The sequence below is a fragment of the Amia ocellicauda genome, chromosome 1, assembly GCF_036373705.1.
Source record: "Amia ocellicauda isolate fAmiCal2 chromosome 1, fAmiCal2.hap1, whole genome shotgun sequence".
Classification (NCBI taxonomy): Eukaryota; Metazoa; Chordata; class Actinopteri; order Amiiformes; family Amiidae; genus Amia; species Amia ocellicauda.
The window spans coordinates 4,702,605-4,718,415 of NC_089850.1; the positions used below are offsets into that span (position 1 = coordinate 4,702,605).

General features: G+C 41.9%; 1 protein-coding gene across 3 annotated transcripts; it reads right to left on the reverse strand.

The window, feature by feature from the left end:
• Positions 1–260: 260 nt before the first annotated feature.
• Positions 261–5,695, reverse strand: LOC136751279 (mannose-binding protein). 3 transcript variants are annotated; one of them, XM_066706973.1, is made up of 5 exons: positions 5,549–5,695; positions 3,220–3,485; positions 2,315–2,404; positions 1,804–1,887; positions 261–1,522 (listed from the first exon to the last, which is right to left on the reverse strand). In XM_066706973.1, the coding sequence occupies exons 2-5, from the start codon at positions 3,434–3,436 to the stop codon at positions 1,152–1,154; spliced, it is 762 nt and encodes a 253-aa protein (XP_066563070.1). In that variant the 5' UTR covers positions 3,437–3,485; positions 5,549–5,695; the 3' UTR covers positions 261–1,151. The 3 variants fall into 3 exon arrangements, with proteins under 3 accessions (XP_066563070.1, XP_066562982.1, XP_066562894.1); XM_066706885.1 differs by having other exon boundaries at positions 3,220–3,460; positions 5,549–5,694; XM_066706797.1 differs by having other exon boundaries at positions 3,220–3,472; positions 5,549–5,694.
• Positions 5,696–15,811: the final 10,116 nt, after the last annotated feature.

Here is a 15,811-nt window from a genome sequence, read left to right on the forward strand (position 1 = left end):
GTTGGGAAATGTTACAATGTTCCATAGATGTTCAAAGCTGAGAGGGGTGGCAATGGCTCAAATGGGCAAAACCAACCGGCAGTGGCGGTGATTACGGAGTCAGTGTGAAGTGTGAAATTCAATGTGAAGCCTATCTACAAGCATATATAAGTGTAGAATCTAATCTAAGGTTATTGTTGAACATTTTACATTAGTATCAGCTGCCATTAGATGTTTTATGGATTTACACATACTAATCCTTGAACACCAACAGAGCAAAATAAAATTCAGCATCTATATTGATCACTGTAAACGAAATACAGACAAAATAAACATGTATTGATTACAATTACATTACTAGCAAGATAGATAGATAAAGCTGTTTTTCCCCAAACTCACACAGCAATAAACACACCGTAAGAACAAGTTCAACATAGAGAGAGATACTGTTCCCTTCACTGTGTTATTCAGCATTTACATACAGCGAGACAAAGGTAAAATAACAAAAATGAGCTACTGTAATTAGGTAGTCATTGAACATCAACAAAACAAAATAAAACAGCTTCTCACTTCTTATGTGCTTGTTGAACATTTTGCATATCTGCTGAAGTTACTTTAAAGGCTGTGCACCACTGTAATGTTGTTATAGCTACACGAGTCAGATCCAAACTTAATTAATCAATATATTTAAATAGATATATTTTTATACAATATACTACTTAATGTAAAACAATGTGAACACAGTCTAAATCTGCAACTTTGGTGAGCGAAGTTCCTCACTTATTGCTGTAGTATACAATTAACATAAAGACAATTAAAGAAAAGAAAACAATTTGTAATCTGGAAGTCAGGCTGGAGGATAATTACTAATATATTCCTCACCTCCATACATCTTGTGTTTATTTTCAATCATTTTATGTTTTGCAGTTCATATTCTTGTGCAAATGTCCAAATAAAGTTGGATGTGATTGAACTATTTTATATTAATAGTTTGTTGTTGTTGATGGCTGTAAACATGTTGTAAAAGCCCAATACACAAAATATATTTTACAGTGATATATAGTAATAATATAGACTAGGTTATAATTTGATTCAAACTAATTATTTGTTAATTACAGTAGATGCAATTGCCAGACAAAAATTATATCAGTGGATATCTGTATTTGTATTTTTTAAAACTCACAAATTATCATACAGTTTGATTCACATGATACATCATTCCACTGTCCATTCAATACAATAGTACAATCTTCTTTGCCTTTATGATTGTTCGGTTCACCACTTTTCCAATTGGTGAATCCAAGGGGTTTCTCTTCTAAATCTACAAATCGTCCTTCACTCTTCCTATCATTTGCTCCAATGTAAGCAGTCTGAGACTCTGCAAGGAACTTTGAAAAAACATCATTCTCCACTTTGTTTTTCGGTGTGGCCATTTTTGCACCAGCATCACCACAGATCTTTAAGCCTTGGTCAAAATTTCCAAGTTCTTTATTGGACACCATGTATTTATTGCCAACTCTTCTCCAGAGTAGAAACTGTGAAGCTGAAATAAAGAAAACTAATTCAATTACAGTACAATTTAATCGAGGTGAAATTATCCCTTGCAGCTTTTTAAGTCTACTTAGCATCTAAATTTTGGAAAAAAAATAAAAGTGAAGATTGAAATCAAAAAGTAAAATATGAATTTGAATCTGACTGTTATATATCCGAAATCCAAAACTGGCAAGTGGAGGGTCACTTTTAACATTTCTGACAACAGTAATATCAACATCTCACAATCATGTTTAATTACCTGAAACATTATTTTCAAAAAGCAATGCATACCTTTTTCAAGTCTGGATAAACTGCCTTGAAGTGTCTGAACCTGTGACTGTAATTTAGCAATGAGACTTGGATCAAATGCTGCACCTGAAATGAAGAAGCTATTGTTACAATGACAAACTTACTGGTAAGACACCACACTCTGCCAAGTTGAAATGAAGACTTTATGAAGCCAACAAATACATTCCTGGACAAATGTTTTCTGACCATTTTCAAAGAATAATAATAAAAAGTGTGGAAAATTTTATTCTGAGGAGTGAGGGAGGGCTAAAATTGAGAATTTTAATGTATGTGTATTATTTTGTTTGTCCATGCAGATCAATTAAGTGCAGTCTACAAAGGCTAGTACTTTTAGAAAACAGTTATAAAACTACATTTATGATACTTCATACTGTGGAATATATTATATATTCAATGTGTACATTATTGCCTGGGAGTTGCAAGATCACTAACTTGCACATTTAACAACTTAGGGATTGAACAGTTTTTTTAGCACTATATATTCCATGTTTACCTTGATGTCCTTGTTCACCTTTTTCACCTTTCAATCCTACTGGACCGATGGGACCAGCTTTCCCTGGAGGACCCTGGACTCCCCTCTCACCTGAAGAGAAACCCATAAATATTGATAGATGATCAGTGAACACAGTCGACTGACACTTAAAGTATGTAGTTGCTAAAGTTCTTCTGCTTTGTAGGATACATGTGGTTAAATTGAAACAACTTACAACAACAACCTGGTCCAAGATGGCACCAAAATGTTAGGCAGTCTTAATCACAGAAACATCAACTGTATAACATAGCATGCCAGTGTATTCAGACTATATCTATAACAATTTTTCCATGTGATTTAGTGTTTTGACTACTTATTTTCTTAAAGCAATTACATTTTCTTTAGTTTGGACTTGATTTCAGAAAGCAGTTAGTAAGTCCTTACTATTAGCAGCATTATGCAGCCATTTAATTTACAAAGAGCTTGAGTCTCTGGACTGTCCCTAACCTTTATCTCGGTTTGTTTAAAACATCCCTTCAAGGACAGATGTTGTTGAGGCTTAAAGGTACATCTCACTAGTCATATTTGCATTTTAGACTGAAATATGATCATTTACTCCTGCTTTCATATATTGACAGCGATTAATACTTTATGAATACCAAAGGCATGTTAGAAGTGTTTTTCATATGATGGTCTCTGCCCTGGACAGGAGAGCAGTCCATCACAGGGCAGCAATTTATAATCTAAATACTACAAAGAAAAGCATGAAATTGAAACATACCTGGATGTATTATTTATTTTACCCTCTGTTACGGCCCGGCTCTGGAATGTATCAGTAGTCGTGTGTGAAATAAATGGTCTATTTTAAAATCTGACATGAACACTTATTGTTCCAATGTGAAATATATGAACTCCACTTTTCAAACCTCTCTCTCCTTTCTGTCCTCCATCTCTGCCATCTTTCCCATCTCTCCCATCTCTCCCATCCCTCCCTGGTGCTCCGTTGTTGCCGGGAGTCCCTGGGATTCCTGGGTATCCAGAGCAGGTGTTTGTCTGGAGATCTGCACTCAGCCCCACACCGAGCTCCACCGTCAGCAGAGCCACTGCAATGAGCAGCGCTGCACACTGCCTGGACACGGGCATGCTGGGACTGGCCAATAAAGCACTCTGAAACAATAACTACATCAAAATACTGACAGGTATTAAACTGACAGATTTCCTCATGAGATATAATTTATCAAAATGTATTCTTGTCAAAACATTGAAAGTCTGCGAGACCTTTTTGACGAGTCATTGATATCATAGAGAACTAGCAAACAATTATTTAGGGAATGTTATGCATAGCATATACATATAATTGCTCTTGCATTTAATATACATACAATCATGAAAATGCTGTGCAAAGAAAGAACAAATACACTCCCTTTTCTAATGAATCATTATATATATATATATACACTCACCTAAAGGATTATTAGGAACACCATACTAATACTGTGTTTGACCCCCTTTCGCCTTCAGAACTGCCTTAATTCTACGTGGCATTGATTCAACAAGGTGCTGAAAGCATTCTTTAGAAATGTTGGCCCATATTGATAGGATAGCATCTTGCAGTTGATGGAGATTTGTGGGATGCACATCCAGGGCACGAAGCTCCCGTTCCACCACATCCCAAAGATGCTCTATTGGGTTGAGATCTGGTGACTGTAGGGGCCAGTTTAGTACAGTGAACTCATTGTCATGTTCAAGAAACCAATTTGAAATGATTCGACCTTTGTGACATGGTGCATTATCCTGCTGGAAGTAGCCATCAGAGGATGGGTACATGGTGGTCATAAAGGGATGGACATGGTCAGAAACAATGCTCAGGTAGGCCGTGGCATTTAAACGATGCCCAATTGGCACTAAGAGGCCTAAAGTGTGCCAAGAAAACATCCCCCACACCATTACACCACCACCACCAGTCTGCACAGTGGTAACAAGGCATGATGGATCCATGTTCTCATTCTGTTTACGCCAAATTCTGACTCTACCATCTGAAAATCTCAACAGAAATCGAGACTCATCAGACCAGGCAACATTTTTCCAGTCTTCAACTGTCCAATTTTGGTGAGCTTGTGCAAATTGTAGCCTCTTTTTCCTATTTGTAGTGGAGATGAGTGGTACCCGGTGGGGTCTTCTGCTGTTGTAGCCCATCCGCCTCAAGGTTGTACGTGTCGTGGCTTCACAAATGCTTTGCTGCATACCTCGGTTGTAACGAGTAGTTATTTCAGTCAAAGTTGCTCTTCTATCAGCTTGAATCAGTCGGCCCATTCTCCTCTGACCTCTAGCATCAACAAGGCATTTTCACCCACAGGACTGCCGCATACTGGATGTTTTTCCCTTTTCACACCATTCTTTGTAAACCCTAGAAATGGTTGTGCGTGAAAATCCCAGTAACTGAGCAGATTGTGAAATACTCAGACCGGCCCGTCTGGCACCAACAACCATGCCACGCTCAAAATTGCTTAAATCACCTTTCTTTCCCATTCAGACATTCAGTTTGGAGTTCAGGAGATTGTCTTGACCAGGACCACACCCCTAAATGCATTGAAGCAATTGCCATGTGATTGGTTGGTTAGATAATTGCATTAATGAGAAATTGAACAGGTGTTCCTAATAATCCTTTAGGTGAGTGTATATATATATATATATATATATATATATATATATATATATAAAAGCACACACACAAAGGCTTAAGCAGATAAACACATGTATATTCAGGAAAAGTTGTAAATTGCAATACTACTAAGCATTACATTTATATTTTAATGTATGATTATGTACAACAAGTTTGAACCACTTTTTGTGTTAACTGAAATGGTAACTGAAAAGTGCAAACTTATGATTTGGACTATAATTACAATAAACTAATAAATAAGTATTTTTTTCATATCAGAATAATTTGCTTTACTAATCAGCATGACTACAAGTGTAATGATTGAGACTATTTTAAATACATCAAAATTGATAACCATAAGCATAACTTATTCTGACTTCCTTATTAGGTTATATACTGTGAGGTAAACACATTCAAAAGTAGTTCCAAACCTGACAGGTCATGTTCAATGTATTTCCAGCTTCTTTATGAAAATCAAATATTACACTAGCTTAGAATGAAAAAATATTGTTCATTTGTCTTTTGCCAGTTTAGGTATATCACACATACAAAAATACAATTAATACAATGTAAAATGAAAGTGTTGCACTTACTTTGTGAGTTGATCTTTATTCAGTGTCCTTCCCTGTGTGCTTCTATCCTTTTGGAAAACAACTGTTTTTACAAGAACAACATTGAGTTGTTTCTGTTTGGAAAGTTGTCTTGGAATGATATTTTTTAGGGTATGAACTAATATTGATAAAATCCCTTATGTGAAATGGAAAGGGAAGTTCACTGGGGGACCAATCATTGATAACCGTCTAAGGAAATTATGAAAGCTTGGAGTTACAGAAATGGAAAGTCTGAAATCTTGAAATCCTTTCAGAATCATGTTTGGCATACTGCCAGAATTTCAGCTGTCTAAGATTAGGTATTTAAATCAAGTTATTGCTGGAAACAGTGAACATGGTTGGTTTGTAATTGAACATAGTTTGTACATCACTAGCAGTGTGAATGATGCTATAAGTACTAAGCAATATTTAATCAACAAAGTTTATATTAACACTTACCACTACAGTGAGGGAAAAAAGTATTTGATCCCCTGCTGATTTTGTACGTTTGCCCACTGACAAAGAAATGATCAGTCTATAATTTTAATGGTAGGTGTATTTTAACAGTGAGAGACAGAATAACAACAAAAAAATCCAGAAAAACACATTTCAAAAAAGTTATAAATTGATTTGCATGTTAATGAGGGAAATAAGTATTTGACCCCTTCGACTTAGTACTTGGTGGCAAAAACCCTTGTTGGCAATCACAGAGGTCAGACGTTTCTTGTAGTTGGACACCAGGTTTGCACACATCTCAGGAGGGATTTTGTCCCACTCCTCTTTGCAGATCCTCTCCAAGTCATTAAGGTTTCGAGGCTGACGTTTGGCAACTCGAACCTTCAGCTCCCTCCACAGATTTTGTATGGGATTATGGTCTGGAGACTGGCTAGGCCACTCCAGGACCTTAATGTGCTTCTTCTTGAGCCACTCCTTTGTTGCCTTGGCTGTGTGTTTTGGGTCATTGTCATGCTGGAATACCCATCCACGACCCATTTTCAATGCCCTGGCTGAGGGAAGAAGGTTCTCACCCAAGATTTGACGGTACATGGCCCCGTCCATCGTCCCTTTGATGTAGTGCGGTTGTCCTGTCCCCTTAGCAGAAAAACACCCCCAAAGCATAATGTTTCCACCTCCATGTTTGACGGTGGGGATGGTGTTCTTGGGGTCATTCCTCCTCCTCCAAAGTTGAGTTGATGCCAAAAAGCTCGATTTTGGTCTCATCTGACCACAACACTTTCACCCAGTTCTCCTCTGAATCATTCAGATGTTCATTGGCAAACTTCAGACGGGCCTGTACATGTGCTTTCTTGAGCAGGGGGACCTTGTGGGCGCTGCAGGATTTCAGTCCTTCACGGCGTGTGTTACCAATTGTTTTCTTGGTGACTATGGTCCCAGCTGCCTTGAGATCATTAACAAGATCCTCCCGTGTAGTTCTGGGCCGATTCCTCACCGTTCTCATGATCATTGAAACTCCACGAGGTGAGATCTTGCATGGAGCCCCAGAGCGAGGGAGACTGACAGTTATTTTGTGTTTCTTCCATTTGCGAATAATCGCACCAACTGTTGTCACCTTCTCACCAAGCTGCTTAGCGATGGTCTTGTAGCCCATTCCAGCCTTGTGTAGGTCTACAATCTTGTCCCTGACATCCTTGGACAGCTCTTTGGTCATGGCCATGGTGGAGAGTTTGGAATTTGATTGAGTGTTTATGTCTTTTATGTGTCTTATAGTGTATAAATAAGATATATACTATAATATTAACTGTTGTTGCACTAGTATAAGGGGTTAAAGACAATCTATTTGATGCCACCACCCTGTGGGTTAGGAATGGAAAAGAATGTAATGGAAGTGGGGGAGGAAGTATATATGAAATAAGTTAAAGAATGTTGCACGCCATGGTCACTGAGTGATTTACATAATTTAAATAACAATTGCTTATAAACAGAGATGTTACATATACCACTCTTCCAAATCGAGTCTATCATATTAGCAACTTTTAAAAATAATAACAAATAACGGCAGACGTCAAACTTAAGCATGAATGCTCTCTCAGTTTGTTCGGCTGTGTTGACTCACCAGATTTGTCTTCCCTACTGCAACTATTATCACATCAACCATGCTTTAGCAGCGTGCTCTTACTCCTTGATAGTGATTATAGTTTCCATTCCATTCCATTCCAAAACCATCTGCCACATATCTGCAGTATAATTTGCATAATTTGATGCAAAACCAATGTGAGGTTTAAGATAGGTGTTTTCAGTAATGGCTGCTGATTTGACACTCACCTACAGGCCAACTTTGTGCAGGGACTGGGACATTGTTGATGTATGCATACAAGAGAGTAAAGCTACATCTAATATACTTACAGGCCTTACATATTATATCATATGTTAATGTTTTTTTTCCCCACTGGTATTCCCCCACCACTGTCCTCCCTCAATCCTCCCCCCTGAGTCAGCACTGTTTGTATCCCCCATGAGGACACAGGCACATATACACCTCCTGTCAGCACAGATCAATGCCCATGTTTGGAAAGTCCATGTTGTCAGGAGAGGTCACTGCCCAGTATCAATCCTGTTTTCCATCTGTCTGTGAGCAATAGTACAGCTGAGAGAGAAGTAAGCATAATTTTAGCTCAAGGTTTCTTTAACTAATTTTACACTAATTTCCAGATTCTCCAGGAGGTTCCTGGAACTTCATTCTTCCCCATTAATGTCTAATATAGGCAGTGCTGTGCCACAGGGCAACAATACACATCTAACTAGGTCAAAACACAGAGCTCACAGACCTTAATAGAACCGCAGTCACCAGCAAATAGTTAACACCAAGGCAAGGGTATTCCTAGTGAAGACCTCCTCAAGATGCGTGATTAAGCAGTGAGCTATTACATTGATATCAATAAAAATAATACTGGCAGTTTTAGATTATGAATCACATGTGAGAAACCAGACAATCACAGAGCAGCATTTCCCAAAATTCCTATACCTCTTATCTTGTACATAAATGCCATCCCATGTATAGAAATATCAGTATTAAAAAATAATAAAGCTAAACACGCAGCTTGTAGCAGCTTAAATGATGTAAATCATAAACATAAACAAAAACAGATCTGAAGAAACATATAAGTATACATATAAAAACTTGAAAAGCAGCTACTAACTTGTTCTATAAGGTATGGTTGGAGATCCACTTTTTCTTTTGCAGAAGAGGAAATAAAAATACAGCTAATCTCTGCAAGCATTACCTTGCTGTTTTTACCGATGGCACAGGCCGTACATATGTCACACAAGCACCATTACAGACCGAAAATCACCAAGGTGGTCGTAGACAGCCCCAATGTCACTGAAGTACAAATGTACTCCCCAGCAGGCAAAATACATTAGAAATGACATTGTTTTAACATTTCTTCCACGTTGATTGTCAGCATTGATTTAATAAGCCAAATACAACCAACATCTGTTGAACCCCAAACAAACAGACTGTTGGTTGAAATTACTTTATTAAAAGGAGTATCATCACCCCTGGACAACTCAGACCACCACTTCATCTCCTTTTCCCTTTCTCTCCCCTGCCTCCCCACCCCACCCACTCCCTATGTCACCTTAAGCCGTAATCTCCGCTCCCCCTCCCCCTCCACCCTTGCCTCCACTGCTCTCACTCTCTTACCTTCCATTGATTGTTTTTCACATCTGTCTGTTAACTGTGCTACCTCCTCTTTGTTCTCCTCCCTCACCTCCTCCCTTGATTCTCTCTGTCCTTTCACATCTCATCCTGTCTGTCCCTCCCCTCCTCAGCCTTGGATCTCTTCTGTTCTCTGCTCAACCCCGTCCAGGCTGCTGAACAGAAGTGGAAGAGGTCCAAACTCCCAGATGTCCTGTTCATATGAGCTACTAAATACCAGCACATGCCAGATTTCTTACATTGATACAGGAAAACAGCTCAGTGTGTTCATGTTAGGCTCGGGCCGCTAGAGGGCAGATTCATACTTGTTTGGGTGTTGAGTGTGAAGACCGTACCCTGTGTTGACTCTGTGGTCCATCCACTTGGAGGTTTTCCAGTGCCGGCATCATCCCCCTTGTCTGTAACCCTCTGTGTTCAAGACTGAAAAAACTGTGAGCTGGAGAGATAGGATGGGGGCTTTAACTCATGTAGCAACAGCCCAAACAGAGCAGTGTAAAGGACTTAATAAAAAGTTTCCCTCCCATCTTGATTTTAAAGACCCTGCTATAGCTCCCAGGTATCCCAAGGACATCACTATACACCGATCAGCCATAACATTATGACCACTGAAAGGTGAAGTGACTAACACTGAAAATCTCGTTATCATGGCACCTGTCAGTGGGTGGGATATATTAGGCAGCAAGTGAACATTTTGTCCTCAAAGTTGATGTGTTAGAAGCAGGAAAAATGGGCAAGCGTAAGGAGCGACTTTGAGAAGGGCCAAATTGTGATGGCTAGACGACTGGGTCAGAGCATCTCCAAAACTGCAGCTCTTGTGGGGTGTTCCCGGACTACACTGGTCAGTACCTATCAAAAGTGGTCCAAGGAAGGAAAAGCGATGAACCGGCGACAGGGTCATGGGCGGCCAAGGCTCATTGATGCACGTGGGGAGTGAAGGCTGGCCCATGTGGTCCAATCCAACAGACGAGCTACTGTAGCTCAAATTCCTGAAAAAGTTAATGCTGGTTCTGATAGAAAGGTGTCAGAACACACACTGTATTGCATTTTTTAGCGTACCAGTCAGGGTGCCCATGCTGACCCCTGACCACTGCCAAAATGGGCACGTGAGCATCAGAACTGGACTACGGAGCAATGGAAGAAGGTGACCTGGTCTGATGAATCACGTTTTCTTTTACATCACATGGATGGCCGGGTGCGTGTGCATCACTTACCTGGAGATCACATGGCACCAGGATGCACTATGGGCAGAAGGCAAGCCGGCGGAGGCAGTGTGATGCTTTGGGCAATGTTCTGCTAGGAAACCTTGGGTTCTGCCATTCTTTCATTCATTCCCTGATGGCATTGGCCTCTTTCAGCAGGATAATGCACCCTGCCACGAAGCCAAAATGGTTCAGGAATGGTTTGAGGAACACAACAAGTTCAAGGTGTTGACTCAATCCAATCGAGAATCTGTGGGATGTTGCTGGACAAACAAGTCCGATCCATGGAGACCCCACCTCGCAACTTACAGGACTTAAAGGATCTGCTGCTAATGTCTTGGTGCCAGATACCACAGCACACCTTCAGAGGTCTAGTGGAGTCCATGCCTCGATGGGTCAGGGCTGTTTTGGTGGCAAAAGTGGGACCTACACAATATTAGGCAGGTGGTCATAATGTTATGGCTGATCGGTGTATAAGGTCTTACATCCTAGATTGTAAAAGTGCAGACATGATGTTAATTCAAATTTAAGAACTAAGGGAGAGGGAGCATAGGGGAAATCAAAATAAACAATGCAAGTGCTAGTGCAAAGGCAAGAGTATTACAAAACATTGTATTAGTGCAATCTTACAGGAAAATGAATTACTAAATTACAAGTAGAGTCTGAAAAGGTGTGTTTGAGTAATTGCCGAAAGGAGGTCAGAGACTCTGCTGTTTATACTTCAGTGGGAAGGTCGTTCCACCACTTAGGGGCCAGGGATGAAAATAAGCGGGCTCTGGAGGAAGGGGAGTGGAGAGGAGGCAGAGTTAGTCTTCTGGCCCTGGAAGACCACAGGGGTCTGGAGGGGATGTATGGAGAGGGATGTCTGAAGGTAGCTTGGTGCAGTGTGGTTGAGACAGTGGTAGGTGAGGGTCAGCGCAGGATCGAGGGTGACTCCTAGGTTTTTAGAGGAAGAAGAGGGAGAGAGTGTTGTAGTTTCCAAGGGGATTGAGATGGAGAGATCAGCAGAAGGTGAGGAAGGGGGGGGGGAAGAGTAGATCAGATTTGGAGAGGATGAGCTTGAGGTGGTGTGAGTGCATCCAGGCGGAGATAGCAGACAAACAGGAAGAGATGTGAGATGGGATGAGAGCGTCAGAGGAGGGAAAAGTCTGGAAGATCTGGGCATCATCTGCGACAATATGGTAAGAGAAACCATGGGATGCAATGAGGGGGCCCAAGGGAGCGAGTGTAGAGAGAGAACAGGAGGGGGCCCAGGACAGAGCCTTGGGGGACACCTGTGAGGAGAGGTTGGGGGGTGGATGAGGAACCTCGCCATGTCACTTGGTAGGTCCGGTCGTTGAGGTAGGTTGAGAACCAGGTGAGAGCAGTCCAAAGGGATTCCAAAGTCTGCGAGGCAGGAGCGGAGGATGGAGTGATCGACAGTGTCAAATGCTGTGGAGAGATCAAGGAGGATGAGGACTTAGGAGAGGGAGGCCGGCCGAGCACAGCTGAGGGAGTCAGTGACTGCCAGGAGAGCTGTCTCAGTGGAGTGAGGTGGGGTCAAGGGTAGGTGTCTTGAGGAGTGGGAAGACAGCAGCTTGTTTAAATGCAGAGGGGAGACAGCCAGAGAGGAGTGAAGAGTTGAGGAGGGAAAAGATTAAGGGGGTTAGATCAGGAGCAGTTGCTTGGAGAAGGCGAGTGGGGAGAGGGTCCAGGGCACACGTTGTGGGTTTGTGACCTAGGAGGAGAGAGGACAGTTCAGAGTCTGAAAGAGAATGAAGGGTGAGAATGAAGAAAAGGAAGCTTGATCGGTGGGAGACTTTGGCAGGATGGGAGAGGAGGGGGGACTGTTGAAGAGCTTGCGGATATCTGAGGAGAAGAAGGAGGCAAAATCATCAGCAGAGAGAGAGGAAGGTAGAGGAGGGGGAGGTGGGCCGAAGAGGGAGGAGAAGGTGGAGTAGAGTTTGCAGGGGTTGTTGACAGAGGATTCAAAGAGTGATTGGAAGTAAGACTTCTTGGCTGAGGTGAGTGAGGAGGAGAATGTACACAGTAGAGAGCGGTAGAGTTCGAGAGCAGCTGGGTGTTTGGACCTCTTCCACTTCTGTTCAGCAGCGCGCAGACTGGTTGGGGTTGAGTGGAGAACAGAAGAGATCCAAGGCTGAGGAGGGGAGGGACGGACAGGATGAGACGTGAGAGGACAGAGAGAATCAAGGGAGGAGGTGAGGGAGGAGAACAAAGAGGAGGTAGCACAGTTAACAGACAGATGGGAAAAACAGTCAATGGAAGGTAAGAGAGTGAGAGCAGTGGAAGCAAGAGTGAAGGGGGAGATGGAGCGGAGATTACGGCGGAAGGTGACAGAGGGAGTGGTTGGGGTGGGGAGGGAGCAGAAAGAAAGGGAGAAAGAGATGAAGTGGTGGTCTGAGATGTCCAGGGGTGTCACAGAGAGCGTCGAAGTGGAGCAGCCTCTAGAGAAGATGAGGTCGAGCTGGCGATCTGCCCTGTGAGTTGGGGGAGACGGGGAGAGAGAGAAGTTAACAGTGGAGGAGGGGAAGAAATCCGGCAGAGTGGGAGGAGTTGGAGAGGTGGATGTTGAAGTCTCCCAGGAGGATGGTAGGTGAGGATAATGAGGGGAGGGAGGAGAGAAGAAAGTCGAGTTCATCCAGGAAGGAGGTGAGTGGACCGGGAGGGCAGTATTGAACTAGAAGGAAGAGGTGAAAGGGAGAGGTGAGTTGGAATTCAAAGCTGTTAGTCGTGATAGAGGAGAGAAAGGGGGGGGACAGAGAATAGGAAAGAAGGGGAGAGCAGGAGCCCTGTTCCTCCTCCCTGCCCTGGTAAGACAGGGAGAGTGGGACAGGACAAACAGGGAGAATAGGGCAGCAGGGGAGATCCATGTCTCGGTGAGAGTGAGGAAATCCAGAGAATGGTGGGAGGCGAAGGCGGAGATTAAGTCGGCCTTGTTAGAAGCTGAGTGGCAATTCCGCAGGCCTCCGGAGACAATCGGTTTTAACCTTCACTGAGAAGGAAGGGACGTGCTCCATGCAATTGTGCTTTTCGTGTCTTGAACGAAGGATGTTGTTATATTGTTTGCTGCTATTTTCTATTATTTTAGTGGAGGGGAATTGGGTTTTATTTATTCTAAACTTAGTGTGTTATTCTATTATTTTCGTTGTGTTTCTTTAGGTAGAGGGAAAAAAAGTAGTTTAACACACATCAGTAACCACAATCATGACATGACAGCAGCTCCCTGGCTGTATTATGAGTTTCACATAAAACAGCGTGAGAAATGAAGTAGTGGGAAACGACTTATGGTTGATCTACTTGAGCAAGTGACTGAATTTTAAAATAATAATAGCTAGCTTGTTTAATGGATTAATGTCACACAGAATAGCATCACCTGACACGACAGGTGAGCCGTGAAGTGAAATAAATTATGAATAACGTCTGTAACATTCCTCTATCTTGCGCCTTCTTGTCCTTGTCCTCTTTTCACCTCTTCCTCTTCTCTACACCCGGCCGGAATGCTCTTGTAACCTGGGCCTGACCTGCCCCTCCCGCACTAGTTCACGTTTGTATGTCAGTCACTCCGCTAGGGGTCAGCATATTGTGCACAGTGTAAAAGCGCTCGGTAAGAACTTTTATTTTTGATTTTTTTTATATTATTTTATATTATTTATGTAATTTGTTATGGGCCCCTTGATATTCTGGGGCCCTTGGTGACTGCCTAGGCCACCTGTACCTCTGACCGGCCCTGATAATACAAGTGCAAAAAGGAATGATACATTCTAAAGGTACACAAGTGAAATAATTAAAGAAAAGTCCAAAATAACAAAAGTTAATAGATGAGTCATCACACTGTGATGTCTGTGACACTAGCATAATGATAATCCTAGTATAGATGTTTTATCGAATGCAGAAATACATCACTGTCTTGACAAATGTGCAACTACTACCTGATCCATAATTATGGTGTCAGGACAAGGTATTTTTTAAAGGAATACCATGCAAAAAAAAGCTGATATGTGATAATGTTATTGATGTGTGATTAATTTATTTAGTGATATTTATTAAGCTTATGTAAGTTATACAGAAAAAAACACTAACACCGAATTTCTGAAAAACTGAGTAAGTTATGGATCCCAGAGTGTTGTAGACATTTTTATATATAAATGTATTACCCTGCTAACACACAACGTTGCCAACATTGTGACAATGTTGTGTGTTAGCTGGGTAGTTGTTCTTAAGAAACTACATATATAGGCTGCGACTGTGCATTTCATACTGTATATTTCATGATATGCTACACAGGACAGATTTAAACACACGTGCACTTTATTTAATAATGCAACACAGTTTAATTCTCATGCAGAGAAATAATAAGGGAAAATATTTAGGATACTAGATGAAACAGGAGCAGATACGTCAAATATAACACTTAATTCTCTAACAAATACTATCATTTTTAAGGGGACAGGGGCACCAGAAATGCGCAGCAGTGGTGTAGTGGGAGACAGCAGTGGCTCTCTCTGGGCAGTAGATGGGGCTGTCCTGCGCATGAGACGAGGGCAGAGAGGAGAGGCGACAGAAGGGGGTGAGTGACCAGGTGCCCCGCCCGGGGGTCGAGTGGATGGAAGACGTGAGAGCAAAGGTGGGTGTCTGCCCTTTCCATTCGCATGGAAGCTTGTGGCAGCGCGTGCGGAAGATGGGCAGCCCCAGGGCTCCCGAACCCCTGACCATCTGCTCGGGTGCCCTGGACCCCGGGGTCGCATTGCCTCTGCCCTCTGCGCCTGCAGACCCCCAGCCGAGAGAGCGGCTGGAACCCTGGAACAGACGAGACTACGTGGGGACTTGATCCAAGTCTTCAAAATCATGAAGGGCATTGACCACATCAAACCAGAGGAGATTTTCCAGATCAGCAGGGACACACGCACCCGGGACACAAATGGAAATTGGGCTACAAGGCATTCAAAACGGTAAACAGGAGACACTTCTTTACAAAGAGAGTTATCACAATCTGGAACAAACTCCCCAGCGATGTGGAGGATGCTGAAAGTTTGGGAACATTTAAAAATAGACTGGATAGGATCCTTGGATTTATACTTATAATTAATAGAGGTCAGTCAATAAGTATTAAAATGTCTCATTAGTGACCCAATTCAATATTGTTGGTAATATTTTTTTGAGATAATGTAATTATGTTTAAATGACACTGTTTGGACAAATTGTATTTTTTTTTATGTATTAAGTGCCATTTTCCCACCAATCGTGAAGCTGGGATTTGTATTGGCATGTTCATTTTAAACAAACGGCACAAGAAAGAGCGCACATTTCTATTCCATTTTATATCTGTGGATAGTAGATACTATAAATCATATTTTATGTTCCTAAGTTGAACTGTTGAATAAGTTGTTG